Below are 16,859 nucleotides of genomic sequence, written 5' to 3' on the forward strand. Positions count from 1 at the left end.
GGATAATTTTTCCAACTCAAATTTTTTTTTTTCATTTAAATTTTAGGTAGTTAACATAACAGTGCAATATTGGTTTCTGGAGTAGAATTCAGTGATTCATTACTTACATACAACACCCCGTGCTCATCACAAGTGTCCTCCTTTCTCCCCATCACCCATCTAGCCCATTCCCCACCCACATCCCTCCATCAACCCTCAGTTTGCTATCGTTAAGAGTCTCCTATGGCTTGTTTCCTTCTCTTTTTTTTCTTTTCCCCCTTCTCATATAGTTCATCTGTTTTGTTTCTTAAATTCCACGAGTGAGATCATATGGTATCTGTGTTTCTCTGACTGACTTATTTCACTTAGCATAATACACTGTAGCTCTGTCCATGTCGTTGCAAATGGCAAACTGAAAGTTTTCAGTAAGTTTTCAAACACCTATAATATGCAAAGGATATGATAAGATCTGTGGAAACGGGGTGTGAAGAAATATAATTTGGACATGTGAGGACTGAATCAGAGCACTTAGAGGGGAGAAAAGGACATGCTCTGGAATAAATGCTTGGCACCACAGGACTTCTGGAGGGTAGAGGTCAACCATTTATTTTTAAATTTTGTATCTGTCCTCCACAGCATCTCTAGAAAAACATATTTTCTGCTTGCAGTTTCCATTTACTACAGGGCTAAACTGAAGTTGGATAACAGTGTTCCATAATGTGCTCAGTATGTACCATTATCACTTTTCCTCCAATCTCTTCTGAACTCAAGCAGATGGAGAGAAAGTGAATGGAGAGATTCTGAACATTCTTTGCCTCAAGGATGTATGTTTCACTGGAAAAGAATGTCTTTTTCAGATGACTGGTTTTACCTTCTCTGATGATAGAATGAATAACTATAATAATACAGTACTATTTGTACACAGTATTTGAATGTAAAAATGAAAGAAAATTTCTATATCAATTTTTAACTGGTAAGAGTAGAAATGTAGACTGTGGAGAACTCAATCTTACCATCCATTTAACTTTTAGAATACTTATCGTTAAGTAAATTTGTTTTTGGCAGAAAAATTAAGCTCCCCTAAGAAAGTTGTTACATCACCAAGGAAACTTCCTCCACCGTCACCACAAACTAGCGTACCAAAGCGAACACTTCCACCTAAAACTTTGGCAAATTATTTTAAAGTGTCTTCCAAGCCAAAAAATAATGAAGAAGTAGTACTTCCGGAAAATAATAAAGGTAAGACATTAAACGGACAAAATATATGTGGCAGTTTTTAATACTAATGGCCCTGATACATAAAAATATCATATCTCCTCAGTTTCTATTGCTCTTTATTAAACCTCAGCTACACTGAAGGTCCTACATAGAGGAGTTTTGATATTTTGTTTCAGTTTTTTTTCCCCACCTCTTGTTTAGTTTTGATAGAGGGTTTCAGTTTGAGTTTATCCTGCAGAAACATCCAGTGTTCTATTAAAAGTTGATTTTATCTAAAATACTAACATTTTATTTATGCAGGAATAAAAAATTCTTGTGAACAAAAACCAATTATTCAGACTAAATCTACAAACACAACTAAGTCAAATGTCAAAGAATTTGGAACTGAGGAACCCAACAGGAAAAATGCAACATCTCTCATTCTTTTTGAGGAGGTAGGCTTATGGGCATATGTTCATGTTATCTCATAATAAGAACTTATTCAAGGGCGCCTGGGTGGCTCAGTTGGTTAAGCGACTGCCTTCGGCTCAGGTCATGATCCAGGGTCCTGGGATCGAGTCCCGCATCGGGCTCCCTGCTCTGCAGGGAGCCTGCTTCTCCCTCTCCCACTCCCCCTACTTGTGTTCCCTCTCTCGCTGTGTCTCTCTCTGTCAAAGAAATAAATAAAATCTTTAAAAAAAAAAAAAGAACTTATTCAAAAGGTTACTGTATGTGTTACTATAAAGTATTCTAAAATAGCCAAGAAAGTCAGGAATACTTGTATCTGAGTTTTTAAAAAAATTTTAAAAGATTTTATTTATTTAGAGAAAGAGAGCGTGTGTGTGTGTGTGTGTGTGTGTGTGCATGAGTGGGGGGAGGGGCAGAGGGAGAGAGAGAATCTCAAGTGGACTTTTTGGGAGAGAGTGTGCAAGAGAGAGCATGAGCTGGGGGAAAGGCAGATGGAGAGGGAGAGGCAAACTCCCCACTGAGCAGGGAGTCCGATGCGGGGCTCGATCCCAGGACCCTTGGATCATGACCTGAGCCGAAGGCAGATGCTTAACGACTGAGCCACCCAAGCGCCCCTGAATTTATGAAATTTATGAACAGTATGAATTCAGCCCACATTGAAAGCCTAAAATGTTTTACACTATTAAAAGTAAAAAAGTTGGGGCGCCTGGGTGGCTCAGTCGTTTAAGCATCTGCCTTCAGCTCAGGTCATGATCCCAGGGTTCTGGGATCGAGCCCCGCATTGGGCTCCCTGCTTGGCAGGAAGCCTGTTTCTCCCTCTCCCACTCCCCCTGCTGTGTTCCCTCTCTCGCTATGTCTCTGTCAAATAAATAAATAAAATCTTAAAAACATTTTTTTCATAAATTCATAAATTTTGTCTCTAGCAGACATACAGTGTATCTAGTATATATACAGAAGCTATCCAGTAAATGTTTTGTTACTCAATACAGTATTATTCTCATAAATGGCTCTTAGGTTGATGTTATTTTTGAAGAAGATGCTGGGTTTTTGAATGCAATCAAAACATTCATGGCAACAACTAAAAGACCTGTGATCCTTACTACTAGTGGTAAGTAACAGTGATTTTACAACTAATTACTTTTGGTTAAAATATTTTGAGAAAGCTTCTCATTTTAGTTAGAAACGTTCCTTTAAAAGTCTGCTAGTAAATTAAGTCTTTTTTTCTAAAATTTGGAGGCTCCTAGATCATTTTTAAATGAAGAATTATTTAAATTTGCTATTGATTCACAGCCTTGAGTAATTATAAAATTACTATATTACCCTGTGAATAGCTGTGGTGTGGAAATTGGATACTACTTTGAATCATTGTGTTGAGTATTAGATATTTAGGATGCTTACAACAGCCTAGAATGCAGGCAAAGAGATTTATGAACTATCCAGGAAAGGGGTTTTGGTAGGGGCGGTAACAGAGCCTTCTCTTCGCCTCTTCCTCATACCTAGATCACCAAACGTTACTTGTCAGAATTTTTTATGGAGCTCAACCTTTCTGCAGTGCCTTAATATTGAACTTAGCCATTCCTTATCCCCTGAGAACACTTCCATGTGGATTATTGCATATTTTAAAGTACATAGCCAGCCTAATGGAATTAGTCCACCTTCTTTTTTTTTTTCTTAAGATTTTATTTTTTAAGTAATCTGTACACCCAATATGGGGCTTGAACCCACAACCCTGAGATCAAGAGTAACACGCTCCACCGATGGACCCTGAAATTGGTCCACCTTCCTAATAATTTGCATTCAGTGTTCAATTTTGAGAGTCACATAGTTTTGTTTTTTTTCATTATAAACACTGAATTATAACATTGTTTTCTAATATTTTTCATTGCACATATTCAGTAGCATCTCTCTGCTATGGATTTCTATAGGAAAAAGTATTTATGTTAGACTCTACTTAAAATTAACAGCTCATTTGACTGTTAATGATTATACTTTAAAAATATTGAAATAAATTGTATTAGTCAAGGTTACATGATAATTTAATTAAAAGATCAAAAGTTACTTTAGGTCAAGACAGAAATTCAGTTCCTTAGTGATTTATAATTTAAATGATATTTTCATTACCAATGAAATATAGAATATTTTCATAGAAAAAGTAACGGAAAAATTAATTTAGTAGTCTTAATGGTTTTTTTAAATGTTTTTTTCCTATAGATCCAACATTTAGTTTAATGTTTGATGGCTGCTTTGAAGAAATTAATTTCAGTACTCCTTCGCTTGTAAGTTTTCATTTTGTTCATAAATCATGTCACAATTCTATACAAGGTGGTTTCTTGTGATAGTGCCGGTGTATCTTCCGTACACGGTTGAATGGGAGTTAAGAGCGAGTATCTCTGTCTTGTTTCTGAATTTGGGGCTAAAGTAGGCATTCTTTTAGCATTAAGTGTGATATTAGCCATATATTTTCATATATGCTCTTCATCAGTTAGCTGTGTTTTTATTGTGAATGGTGTTAAGTTTGTCAGATACTTTCAATCTTTCGAGGCAATCATACGGTTTACCTTTTTAATTCTATTAATGTGGCGACTGATGTTAGTTGTTTTTTAAAATCAGCAGTCTTGCATTCTTTTTTTTTTTTTTAAGATTTTATTTATTTATTTAACAGATAGAGACACAGTGAGAGAGGGAACACAAGCAGGGTGAGTGTGAGAGGGAGAAGCAGGCTTCCTGCTGAGCAGGGAGCCCAACGCAGGGCTCGATCCCGGGACCCTGGGATCATGACCTGAGCCGAAGGCAGACGCTTAACGACTGAGCCACCCAGGCGCCCCTCAGTCTTGCATTCTTAAGATAATATGGTCATGATGTGTTATGTCTTTTTGTAGTTCTGGATTTGATTTGCTCATATATTGTTATGGACTTTCGTGTCTGCGTTTATGAAGGATGTTAGTGGGTGGTTTCCAGGCCATTTGAAATGGATTAGGACATAGATTTTAGTAGTTTCTTTAGAAATAATATGCATTCTTAGTTTTTCATAGTGTATATTTTTTAAAGATTTTCTTTATTTGAGAGAGAGAGAGAGCACAAGTGGGGGGTGGGAGGCAGAGGGAGAAGCAGACTCCCTGCTGAGCAGGGAGCCCTCGATCCCAGGACCCCAAAATCATGACCCAAGCCAAAGGTAGAAGCCCAACCAACTGAGCCATTCAGGCGCCCCAGTTTTTCATAGTGTATTTAGTGTTAGTATTATACTAATTTATAGAGAATCTAAGAACCTTGCAAAGATATCAGTCCATTTACCATCCCTCTCTCATATGCTTTAGTTTTCAGATGTTTTACATTTACACATTATAAACTCCCCAATATAATGCTCTGCTTTTTTGCTTTAGCCAGCCATGTGTGTTTGAAAGAAATTAGGAGAATAAAAAGTTGACTTCTATGTTTACCTATATACTTATAATTTCTAATATACTTCATTCCTTCCTGAAGATCTGACTTTTTCTTTGATTTTGTTTCTCTTCAGCCTGAAGAATTTCATTAACAATTTTTATAGAGCTAGTCTGCTGGCAGTGGATTATATTAGGTTTTGTTTACTTGAAAATGTCTTTATTTTTACTTCATTCTCAAAGAATATTTTCCCTTGGTATAGAAATCTGGGTTCTCAGTTTTTCCATCAGTACTTCTTTTTGTAAGTAGGCTACACACCCAGCATGGGGTTTGAACTCACTACCCAGAGATCAAGTGTCGCATGCTCTACCAACTGAGCCAGCCAGGCACCCCTGTATCAGTACTTGAAAGATGTCATTCCATTTTCTTTTGGACATTGGTATTTCTGATTATAAGTCACCTTTTTTTTTTTTTGCCCCCTATGTAGTATGTCATTATTTTCCCGATGGCCTTCAAGATATTCTCTTTAGTTTTCTTTTCTTTCATTTTTTTTTTTTAAAGATTTTATTTATTTATTTGAGACAGCATGAGAGAGAGCACAAGCAGGGCGGGAGGGGTAGAGGAAGAAGCAGTCATCCCACTGAGCAGGGAGCCCGATGCGGGGCTCAATCCCAGGACTCTGGGATCATGACCTGAGCCGAAGGTAGGCGCTAACCGACTGAGCCACCAAGGTGTCCCTAACCTTAGTTTTCAACAATTGCCTGTGATGTGCCTAGGTGTTATTTTTCTTCATATCTGTCCTGCTTCTGGTTGTTGGATATCTACAATCCATAAATATATGTCATTCCTTCAATGAGGTTCACTTTTAAACTTATTTTTTCAAATTTATTTTATGCCCATTTTCTCTTTCCCTCTTGGGAATTTAATTATACGTATGTTAGACATTTTACATTGTCTCCCATGTCGCTGAGGCATGCTGTTCTCCTCCCCCCCCTAACTTTTCTGTTTGTACTTTTGATTTGATCATTTGTATTGATTAATCGTCAAATTTACTGCCATTTTTTTCTGCCACCTCCATTCTCCTATGAGGCCCATCTAGTAAAATTTTTATTCTGATATTATGGTTTTTAGTTTTACAATTTCTGTTTGCTTCTTTTTATGGCTTCTGTTTTTCTGCTGGGCTTTCTTATTTGTTCATTATGTTCTTTAAGCATAGTTTTACTAGCTGTTTTAAAATTCTGCTAATTCCAGGTCGCCTGGGTGACTCAGTCGTTAAGTGTCTGCCTTCGGCTCAGGTCATGATCCCAGGGTCCTGGGATCAAGCCCTGCATCGGGCTCGCTGCTCAGCAGGAAGCCTGCTTTTCCTTCTCCCACTCCCCCTGCTTGTGTTCCCTCTCTCGCTGTCTCTCTCTCTGTCAGATAAATGAAATCTTAAAAAAAAAATTCTGCTAATTCCAATATCTTCGTCACCTTTTGTTTTTATTAACATATAACATATTATTGTTTCAGGGGTGCAAGTCTATGATATATCAGTCTTACACAATACACAGTGCTCACCATAACACACACCCTCCCCAATGTCCATCACCCAACCACCCTTTCCCCCCCCCCCCCTCCCCTCCATTCACCCTTATTTTTTTTCCTGAGATTAAGAGTCTCTTATGGTAAAAAAAAAAAAAAAAGAGTCTCTTATGGTTTGTCTCCCATTTTCATCATCTTGTGATTAAGTCTATTGATTGTCTTGTCTCTTAGGAATTACTTTTTCTGTTTCTTTGTATGTGTAGGAATTTTAGAGTTTTATCCTGTACTTTGCTATTATGTTGTAGATACTCTGGATTTGGTTCTGTTCCTCTGAATAAATATTCTCCTGTAGTATGTAGCAGCTAAAGTTTCTGTTCAGTTCTTTTAGTTTTAGCTGGGCTGCTTTGAGACAGACCCACACATGTGAAGTTCAGGCATCAACCAGGGATTTGCATTCTTCTTTAGCTAGAATTTGTTTCCTGGATGCCTGGGTGGCTCAGTTGGTTGGGCAGCTGCCTTCAGCTCGGGTCATGATCTCAGGGTCCTGGGATCGAGTCCCATGTTGGGCTTTCTAAGCTCAACGGGGAGCCTGCTTCTCCCCTGCCTGCCATTCCCCCTGCTTTTGCTTGCTCTCTTGTCTCCTCGCTCACTCTCTTTCAAATGAATAAATAAAATCTTAAAAAAAAAAAAAAAGAATTTGTTTCCCTAACTTTCATAGACATCCTCTCTCACTTTCCAGCTATTGCCAGCATCCCAAACTCTGTCCTCTGGTTCAAGCCAGTAACACTGTGAGTTTCTGCCTGAGTTTTAGCCACCACTGCTGCATCCTGTCCTAAGTCAGAAATCAATTTGGGGAGGGGGGGTTGTGAATTCACCCAGGGCCATTTTCTTTTGTCTAAGTGTTGATTTTCCCTTCAGTTATCTTCTGCTTTTGGTTACTGTCTTGTGCCTTCAAATAGTTTGTTTTTTTATACTTATTTGTAGCTGATTATTGAGTTTATCGTTATTACTGATGGCAAGATTTGTCTGATAGTAGGTACTTCATTATTGAAAGCAGAATTCTTAGTTTGTGGGAAGCAGAAGTCCCAGAAGTATGCAGGAGTACTGTATGTGCATAGAATGAGGTCAAAGATTTATTATTTTTTTAAAGATTTTATTTATTGGGGCACCTGGGTGGCTCAGTCGTTAAGTGTCTGCCTTCAGCTCAGGTCATGATCCCAGGGTCCTGGGATCAAGCCCCGCATTGGGCTCCCTGCTCTGTGGGAAGCCTACTTCTCCTTTTCCCACTCCCCATGCTTGTGTTCCCTCTCTCACTGTGTCTCTCTCTGTCAAATAAATAAATAAAATCTTTAAAAAAATAAATAAATAAAATAAAATTGCCTTCAGCGTTCATGGAAAATCTCCCATAAAAGTTTCATTGCTGTTTTAGATTGTATACAGTTACTAAAATAAGTATATGTAAAATATTTTTAATTTGGAAGTATATTCCTTTATTATATTTTTCTAGATCAGTTTCATTCTCAAGAGCTAAGATAGTGTGAATTTTAGTGAAATTTGTCCTACTTTTAGATGTGTATTACTGACGTATTTCTGTTAACTGTGCAATTCACCATGTTTCTTTTTTCTTTCTCTCTTTCTCTTTTTCTCAGCTAAATGTTGCCAGCTACCTACAGATGATCTGCTTGGCTGAGAACTTTAGAACTGATGTGAAAGACTTTGTAACATTGTTAACTGCAAATACTTGTGATATCAGAAAAAGTATCCTTTACTTACAATTCTGGATTAGAAGTGGAGGTGGATTTTTAGAAGAAAGGCCATTATCCCTTTGTCGTAAGTTGATCTGTTATAAAAGAAATTTCTACAGTGGGACCCTATGTTAAAGTACATGCTATACCAAAATGTCTGAAAGATTTTAAAATTTTTGAGCATAAACATATGTATAAACATACATATGTCAACTGTGTTGGTGAAAATTTTATAAACATTAGATGTGGGTAAATAGAGTTAAACTGCACACGGAACAAATTGTTACTTATAAATTTATTAGCATGGTTTCTTTTTTTATTTTTTAAGATTTTATTTATTTTAGAGAATGAGCATGTGCATAAGCGGGAGGGGCAAAGGGAGAGGGAGAGAGAATCTCAAGCAGACTCTGTGCTGAGCATAGAGCCCGACGCGGGGCTCGACTCTAAGCATCAAGAGTAGGATGCTTCACTGACTTAGCCACTCAGTTGCCCTGTAATCATAGTTTCTTATAAACAAATAGAATGATATTTAGCAACTAGCTTCCTTTTTTTACTTATTAAAAAACACTGGTGATTTTTCCATATATATATAAATTATTTTTATATGACTGTAAGTTCTCTTTTAGCTTCTTCAATAGTCTATAATTCTATTTTTCATAAGAACTTTATCATTTCAGAAATGTTTTATTTCTTATCGATCTTCAGTCATTGTTACCTAATTGAAGTCACAGACATTTATTGAGGACTTTCTCCATGCCAGGTCCTGTGTTTACATGAATAAGACATGGTTCCTTTCCTGAAGAAGTTCATAGTTTGTGGTTTTCATGCTCCATAGTCACAGTTCTGTAGTTACAGATCCTGCTCTGGGAAATACACAAATATTTAAATAAAACCAAGGTGAAGTTCTGTAATATTAATCCCCTGTCAAGTTTGTTTTTTCTTTGATCAGTTCAAAATTTTAATACGTTTTTCTTTTTCAGAGTAGCAATCATATATATTTAATTCATTGTGAACTTATATCTTTAACTGTTTCTTAGATGTAAATATGATAAATAAGAAATGGAAAATAACCTTTTATAAAAAACAAATTAGTAACTATTGCCATACTATTGGATATAAAATGCTATACCAGAAACTTTAAAAGATAATAAGTATAGCATTATTTCTTTTCTTGAAGATTTTTTTTTTTTTTAAGATTTTATTTATTTATTTGACAGAGAGAGACACAGCGAGAGAGGGAACACAAGCAGGGTGAGTGGGAGAAGGGAGAAGCAGGCTCCCTGCTCTGCAAGGAGCCTGCTTCTCCCTCTCCCTCTCCCTCTGCTTGTGTTCCCTCTTTCACTGTGTCTCTCTCTTTCAAATAAATAAATAAAATCTTAAAAAAAAAAAAAAACACAGATACGTACTCATTGGAAATTCAAACACTGCAGAAGTATATAAAATAAAAAGTAAAAGATTTTCCCCACTTCTTAAAGTTAGCCACTGTGAGAGCTTTATCTATGCATGTACAAATATCGCTACCTACTTATTTAGCAAAATTAACCAATACTATGTATATTGTTAATCAATTTGCTCTTTTTTACTTGAGAATTTATTGTTAGTACGTGCAATTCTAGCCCTCTATTTTTCACAGCTGCATGCTATTCCATAATAGGGAATGGATGTAACATAATTAACCATTACTTATTAGAGAAAATTGAGGTTTTCTTCAGTTTGTCATTAAACTATGCATTGAATATCCATACACATATCCTTGAGCACATCTGTGAGTACTGCTGTTGGAGAGAATTCTAGAAGTATTGTTGCTGGCCAAAGGCTAGAATACATTTTACATTCCGATAGGTATTGTCAGGTTGCCCTCCCAAAGCTGATTGTCCTGATTTATGTTCCCATGAATAGTTTATGATGGCTTTTTGATGTATGCCTCTGAGAAAACTAGGTTACCAGTTGTTTTACTTTTGCCAATTTAAAAGGTGAAAAGCGGTATCTTATTTTAATTTGCATTTCCATGATCACTAGTGAAATCGCACATCTTTTTATGAGTTTATTAGATATTTGTTTTTCTTCTGTGACTTGTCTGTTCATAGTCCTTTGCACTTTTTTCTTTTGGATTGTTTTATAAGCCCACCACCAACCTCTTACCCCCGTATGCTAAAAATAATGTTTGTATTGTAATTTTTATGAGTTAAATACATATGTGGAGAAGAACAAAATGGGAGTATAGGTCCAAAAGATGCCAGAGGATCTTAGATTTTAAATAATTGTTTGATACAATTTATTAAAAATATAGATGGTTTTCTTTTATTAATTTTGTAGGAGGAACTAGCAGAAACATTCAACTTGTTTGCTCTGAAGATGGCCCTGATTCCAAAAATAAACCTAAAAATACTAAAAGGAGTCCTATAGACCTTCCCAAATGTGACACTGGCTGTGTTGAGACCTTGTTTGGCCTTAAGAACATTTTTTCCCCATCTGAAGATTTATTTTCATTTCTAAAGGTATTTTCAGTATCTAGTGTGGGATATCAAATACGTATTCCTTTTCATATTCCTAACACTCCCATCTTTTGAATCTTAAGGTTAACTTAAATTTGCCTGTAATTTTTATAGGCTTTAGATTTCTGATTTTAGCATACTGTACTACTTTGACAAATGGTGCAGAGACAAATAAATGTATATTATAGGATTTAGACTAGAATTTAGAAAGATTTCAGATTAAAAAGACAATTTCAGAAAAGTAGTTTTTAAACAAATGAGCTTCTCACTATTGAATTGGGGTATAAACTATTAGAAAATTTAATTCTTCAAATATAAATAGTCTAAGTTTATTTTTTAGACTCAGAACCATTTTGATGAATTTAGGGAGTACAGGTTAATAAAATTCTGAGAGGTTAGTGACTCATTACTTGTCAGATAGACTAAGGATGCCACTGTATTCATATAGGTAGAAAAGTGTTCAGACTGTGTTCTAACACTTCTTCACTTAAAATTGTTTTTCAGCACAAAGTCAGAACAAAGGAAGAATGGCATCAGTTCATCCAGCTTCTTACAGAATTCCGAATGCAGAATGTAGATTTCTTATATAGTAATCTTGAGTTCATTCTACCACTACCTGTTAGGATCATTCCAGAAACAGAAAACTTTGGTGGTGCATCAGTAAGTGTGGACACCAGTGCAGCAACAAAAAATATGAAATGTCTTGCTAGGAAACATTCTGAAGGAGAGAAGCCATCGAAAAAGCCACAAAAAAAAGAAACAAAAGAAAAAGATGGTAACTCTAGATGATAGTGACTTATTTGACACTGAATTGGACTTCTCTAATGAATTTCTTAGCCTTTCCCCTGCACCTTCCTCCTCAAATTCAGAAGAAAGCAAAGCCAGAGACAAAGAAAGGAATCCAGAGACAAAGAAACTGAACAAATGGTTAGAGTCTAACATGGAATCTATTCCTTGTTCTCCTAGAACACCAGCAGAAAAGAAATGTTCTGCCCTTGTTTCTCACTGTTTAAATTCTCTCACTGAGTTCATGGATAACATGTCCTTCTTAGATGCTCTTTTAACTGATGTAGGAGAACAAAAGGAATTTGGTCAAAATGACTTCAGTTGGACAAATGTGAAAAGCGGACTTTGTGATGAGTTTAGTCTGGAGGCCAGTGATGGATGGACTTCTCAGAGCTCTGGAGAATTAAAGGCAGCTGTAGAAGCTCTCAGCTTTACTAAATGTTCGTCTACTATTTCAAAAGCACTGGAAACCTCCTTGAATTCTTGCAAGAAATCAGGAAGAGATCCAACGAAAGAGCTTACTCTTTATGTTTCACAGAAGCGCAGCAATGTATACTTTAGTCAGTCAGCAACTAATTTAGAGTAAGTCTTCCTTTTACTTTTAATTTTTCAATAATAAATGATAAAGAGGAAATGATTAGTTTGTTTTTACTAAATTTGAAATGCTGGGCTTTATTGATCATGGTAAACCCTCAATATTAATAATATAGCTTCTGATAAGACAGGGAGACCAGCCTGATTGCTGGGAAGAAAAACAAGAGAGATTAGGAGACTCTTGAATGACAGGGAATGGGGTTTGGGTTTGCTGGGGCAGATAGCGGGTAGCCATTAAAGATTTTTTTGGTATGGGAGTGACGTGTTGAAAGTAATACAGGAAGTTAACCTGGAATCCGGTTAATCTAGTCTAGACCAGAAGCAAGGAGAAGCAGAGACCAGAAGTTGGTTGTGTTGGGGATTGTTGCATTTTTCTTGGGCAGTAAAAATCAAAAGTAATGCACTACTTTTCATTTACAGCAGTGCCTGGAAGAGGATAGCAGTCATTAAAAGTGTATTTTCTAGCCGATCCCTTCTGAACCTGGGTAACAGACAAGCTAATATAATTGAGTACTTGCCAACTCTTCGGAACATTTGTAGGACTGAGAAGCTAAAAGAACAAGGAAAAAGTAAAAGAAGGTAAAGGCTCTATATAAAATAACGTTGTAGATAGCTATTTCAAGATTAATAAATATCCTCATCTGATGGTTAAACTGAATTTTTCCTTGTAATTTTGACAGGTTCCTACACTATCTTGAAGGTATTCATCTTAACATTTCGAAAGAGACTGTGAACACTTTGGCAGCTGGCTTCCCTTAATATTCCACATTAACAATGCCTTGTACAGATTATTATGTGTTCCTCAAGATACATTTTTATACTGATTTTCATGGAAGAATTTCTTTCTCTTAATGTACATTTAAAAGAGATTATTTGTATTTTTTTAAATTAGTGTGCAAATATTTAAAATGAAAAATTTTGAGTTATAAATTGTATTTATGATTGTGGTGGTATTTTTTTTTCTGAATTTTTTTTGTATTATTTGACTTAGCTTTGTTGTATTATTGCATGTGAGTGAGCTGTTTCTAGAAGGTAGAATTCACTATATTTCTAAAGATGTTTCACTGTTAAATTAATCCATAATTTTTCTCTTTCCTGTTACCTTTAATCCACTTCTCTCCAACCCAACTGTCAGTACTCTGTCAAGTTGTATATATGAATCATCTAGGTGGTAATCTAGTTAACACAATACAAAATTATGTAATACATGAGAACTTCCTAGGGAAGAAATTATATTTCATTTTTCAAAAAGTACCATCTTCCCGATAAATTTATTTTTAGTGTATTCCTCCAGCGCATATTGCCATTGAATCATTGAATGTTGACAAAGGGAAAACAAAATTATGAACTGTCGTTTTCATAAATCTTTTTTAGCAAACATTCATATGTGATTGCTTGTACATTTTGCCAACTCACATCATTTGCCTTGTACATTTTTCTTGTATTTTTATATCAGCGATGTTTTATTTCATAAAGATATTAATGATGTTAATATATCTATTTTGGACAAACTGCTATTCATTAAAATTGTAACAGAGGATTCTACTATGGACTTTCTACATCATAGTCATTTCCACTTAAGGTTGTTTTTGGAGAAAGTATATTTTTAATTACAAGATTTTAAAATCCCACATTTCACTTAAAATCATTTTTGCAATCATATAATCAGGTATATCTGAAAATAGTTTCCTATTTCAAATGTTTATATTATGTATTAGCCTAGAATTCAGTTACATTATCTGGTGAATTATATATTTACCTCAAAGGTAAGCATCCTAATTTTGTACAGATGGAAAATATTGATGTATACCTGTTTACAAATGTGTATGAAGGTATGTTTTTACCTCTTGCTCAGTCTACTTTTTCGTTGATAGTATATTGACTTAATTAAAGGTTAAAGCTAAAAGACTTAATGCAATATTTAAATAGGTGGTCCAGATGTAACCATCTGGGTAAATACGGATATTTTATAGGTTTGGATATAGGCTGTTATCTTACAGGTTTCATCCTTGTACAAAAGAATAGATCTGAAGTTCTGTGGGGTTTTTTTTTAAGTATATGGATTTTCTTCTATTGCATACCTAGTGTTCACTATTTGTAGAGCACTTACCTGTTAATTTGGTCTTATTATTAGAAAATTCTGGTAATAGAGAATCAAAGTAAAATAACTTTAGAATTGGGGCGCCTGGGTGGCCCAGTTGTTAAGCATCTGCCTTTGGCTCAGGTCATCAGGGTCCTGGGATCGAGCCCCACCTTGGGCTCCCTGCTCAGCGGAGGCCTGCTTCTCCCTCTCCTGCTCCCCCTGCTTGTGTTCCCTCTCTCGCTGTGTCTCTGTCAAATAAATAAATAAAATCTTTAAAATAAAAAAATAATAACTTTAGGATTTTACTTAGTAAAATCAAAAATCAAGAAACAGGGGCGCCTGGGTGGCTCAGTCGTTAAGTGTCTGCCTCGGCTCGGGTCATGATCCCAGGGTCCTGGGATCGAGCCCCACATCAGGATCCCTGCTCTGCAGGAATCCTGCTTCTCCATCTCCCACTCCCCCTGCTTGTGTTCCCTCTCTCGCTGTGTCTCTCTCTGTCAAATAAATAAATAAAATCTTTAAAAAAAAAAAATCAAGAAACAATGGGAATATTTTCTTCCCTAATAGGGACACATTTAAGATTTTCTTTTAGGCTTAGCTTTATTGGGGAGGAAAATATATATATATATATATATTTTTTTTTTTTTTTTTTTAAGATTTATTTGACAGAAAGAGAACATGAGCAGGGTCATCAGCAGAGGGAGAGGGAGAAGCAGGCTCCCGGCTAAGTAGGGAGCCCGATGTGGGACTCCATTCCAGGATCATGACCTGAGCCGAAGGCAGACACTTAACCTACTGAGCCACCCAGGTGCCCCAAAGATTTATTTTAGAGAGAGAGAGAGAGCACAAATGGGAAGGGCAGGGAGAGGGAGAGAGAATCTCAAGGACCTAGACTCCACCCTGAGCCAGAGTGCAGAGCCCAAAGTGGGGCTCAATCTCATGACCCTGAGATCACAAGATCATGAGCTGAAACCAGGAGTCAGATGCTTAACTGAGTGTACCACCCGGGCACCCCAAAAATTATGAATTCTTAAAGGTTTAGATTCACTTTTGAGATAAAGTAAGCAAATTCTGATGGCTTTCTCAGTACTTAGCATCTTACCCTATAAATGTCTAAAATGAACACATTTTCACTGAAAGCTATTTCCAGAAATATGTGGGAGGTAGAATGCACATATCTGGCATGAACAACTGGATGGTTGGTGAAGCTATTTACCAAAGTATAGAACAATGGCAAGGGATGTGATTTGAAGGAAAGATTATTTGAGATGGATAGTTTGAGATACCTACAACATATGGAAGGTGGAGATGTTTGTGTACAACCATATATATAAATGTAGAGATTTACAAGTGAATGGCAGTAAGTCTAGACTGTATCCCAGATTCCCTAGGGAGTTGGGAGGTTCTGGAAGAGAGGACTTCTACTCATTTTACATATTTGAATGTTTTTCCAACAAGCATATTTCACTCTGTAGATTAAAGGAAAGACGTAATGCTTTGACATCAAAGAGTTTTGGGTTCAGGACTGGTAAGATATGGTGAGGGCCTGAACTAAAGCAAATGTAACACTGGAAAATGTGAGATGTGGTAAAAAAAATTATGGACTACTTTTCTCAAAAGATGGTCTGTCTAGGGGCATCTGGGTGGTGTAGTCGGTTAAGGGCCTGACTCTTGGTTTCCGCTCAGGTCATGATCTCAGGGTCCTGGGGTGAAGCCCTGCATCGGGCTCTGTACCCATGGTGAAATCTGCTTGGGATTCTCCCCTCTTCCTCTGCCTCTCCCCCCGCATACTTATTCTCTCTCTCTCAAATAAATCTTTGTCCCACATGAAAAAGTGCTCAATATCGCTCGGCATCAGGGAAATCCAAATCAAAACCTCAATGAGATACCACCTCACACCAGTCAGAATGGCTAAAATTAACAAGTCAGGAAACGACAGATGTTGGCGGGGATGCGGAGAAAGGGGAACCCTCCTACACTGTTGGTGGGAATGCAAGCTGGTGCAGCCACTCTGGAAAACTGTATGGAGGTTCCTCAAAAAGTTGAAAATAGAGCTACCATACAATCCAGCAATTGCACTACTGGGTATTTACCCCAAAGATACAAAAGTAGGGATCCAAAGGGGTACGTGCACCCCGATGTTTATAGCAGCAATGTCCACAATAGCCAAACTGTGGAAAGAGCCAAGATGTCCATCGACAGATGAATGGATAAAGAAGATGTCGTATATATACACAATGGAATATTATGCAGCCATCAAAAGGAATGAGATCTTGCCATTTGCAACGACGTGGATGGAACTGGAGGGTATTATGTTGAGCGAAATAAGTCAAACAGAGAAAGACATGTATCATATGACCTCACTGATATGAGGAATTCTTAATCTCAGGAAACAAACTGAGGGTTGCTGGAGTGGGGGGTGGGGTGGGAGGGATGGGGTGACTGGGTGATAGACACTGGGGAGGGTATGTGCTCTGGTAAGCGCTGTGAATTATGCAAGACTGTTGAATCTCAGATCTGTACCTCTGAAACAAATAATGCAATATATGTTAAGGAAAAAAAAAAAAGAAGAAGGTAGCGGGAGGGGAAGAATGAAGCAGGGGAAATTGGAGG

At 36.8% G+C, this 16,859-nt stretch overlaps 1 protein-coding gene across 1 annotated transcript in view; it reads left to right on the plus strand.

The window, feature by feature from the left end:
* The window catches only part of ATAD5 (ATPase family AAA domain containing 5), a 45,747-nt gene extending 32,754 nt beyond the window's left edge, over positions 1-12,993 (plus strand). Inside the window, 10 exon segments of the mRNA XM_021704249.1 lie at positions 1,045-1,218; positions 1,498-1,631; positions 2,659-2,752; positions 3,856-3,920; positions 8,193-8,373; positions 10,605-10,786; positions 11,288-11,533; positions 11,535-12,151; positions 12,584-12,742; positions 12,844-12,993. Coding sequence (XP_021559924.1) covers positions 1,045-1,218; positions 1,498-1,631; positions 2,659-2,752; positions 3,856-3,920; positions 8,193-8,373; positions 10,605-10,786; positions 11,288-11,533; positions 11,535-12,151; positions 12,584-12,742; positions 12,844-12,922 — 1,931 coding nt within the window. The 3' untranslated portion in view covers positions 12,923-12,993.
* Positions 12,994-16,859: the final 3,866 nt, after the last annotated feature.

The sequence above is a fragment of the Neomonachus schauinslandi genome, chromosome 15 (assembly GCF_002201575.2).
Source record: "Neomonachus schauinslandi chromosome 15, ASM220157v2, whole genome shotgun sequence".
Taxonomy (NCBI): Eukaryota; Metazoa; Chordata; class Mammalia; order Carnivora; family Phocidae; genus Neomonachus; species Neomonachus schauinslandi.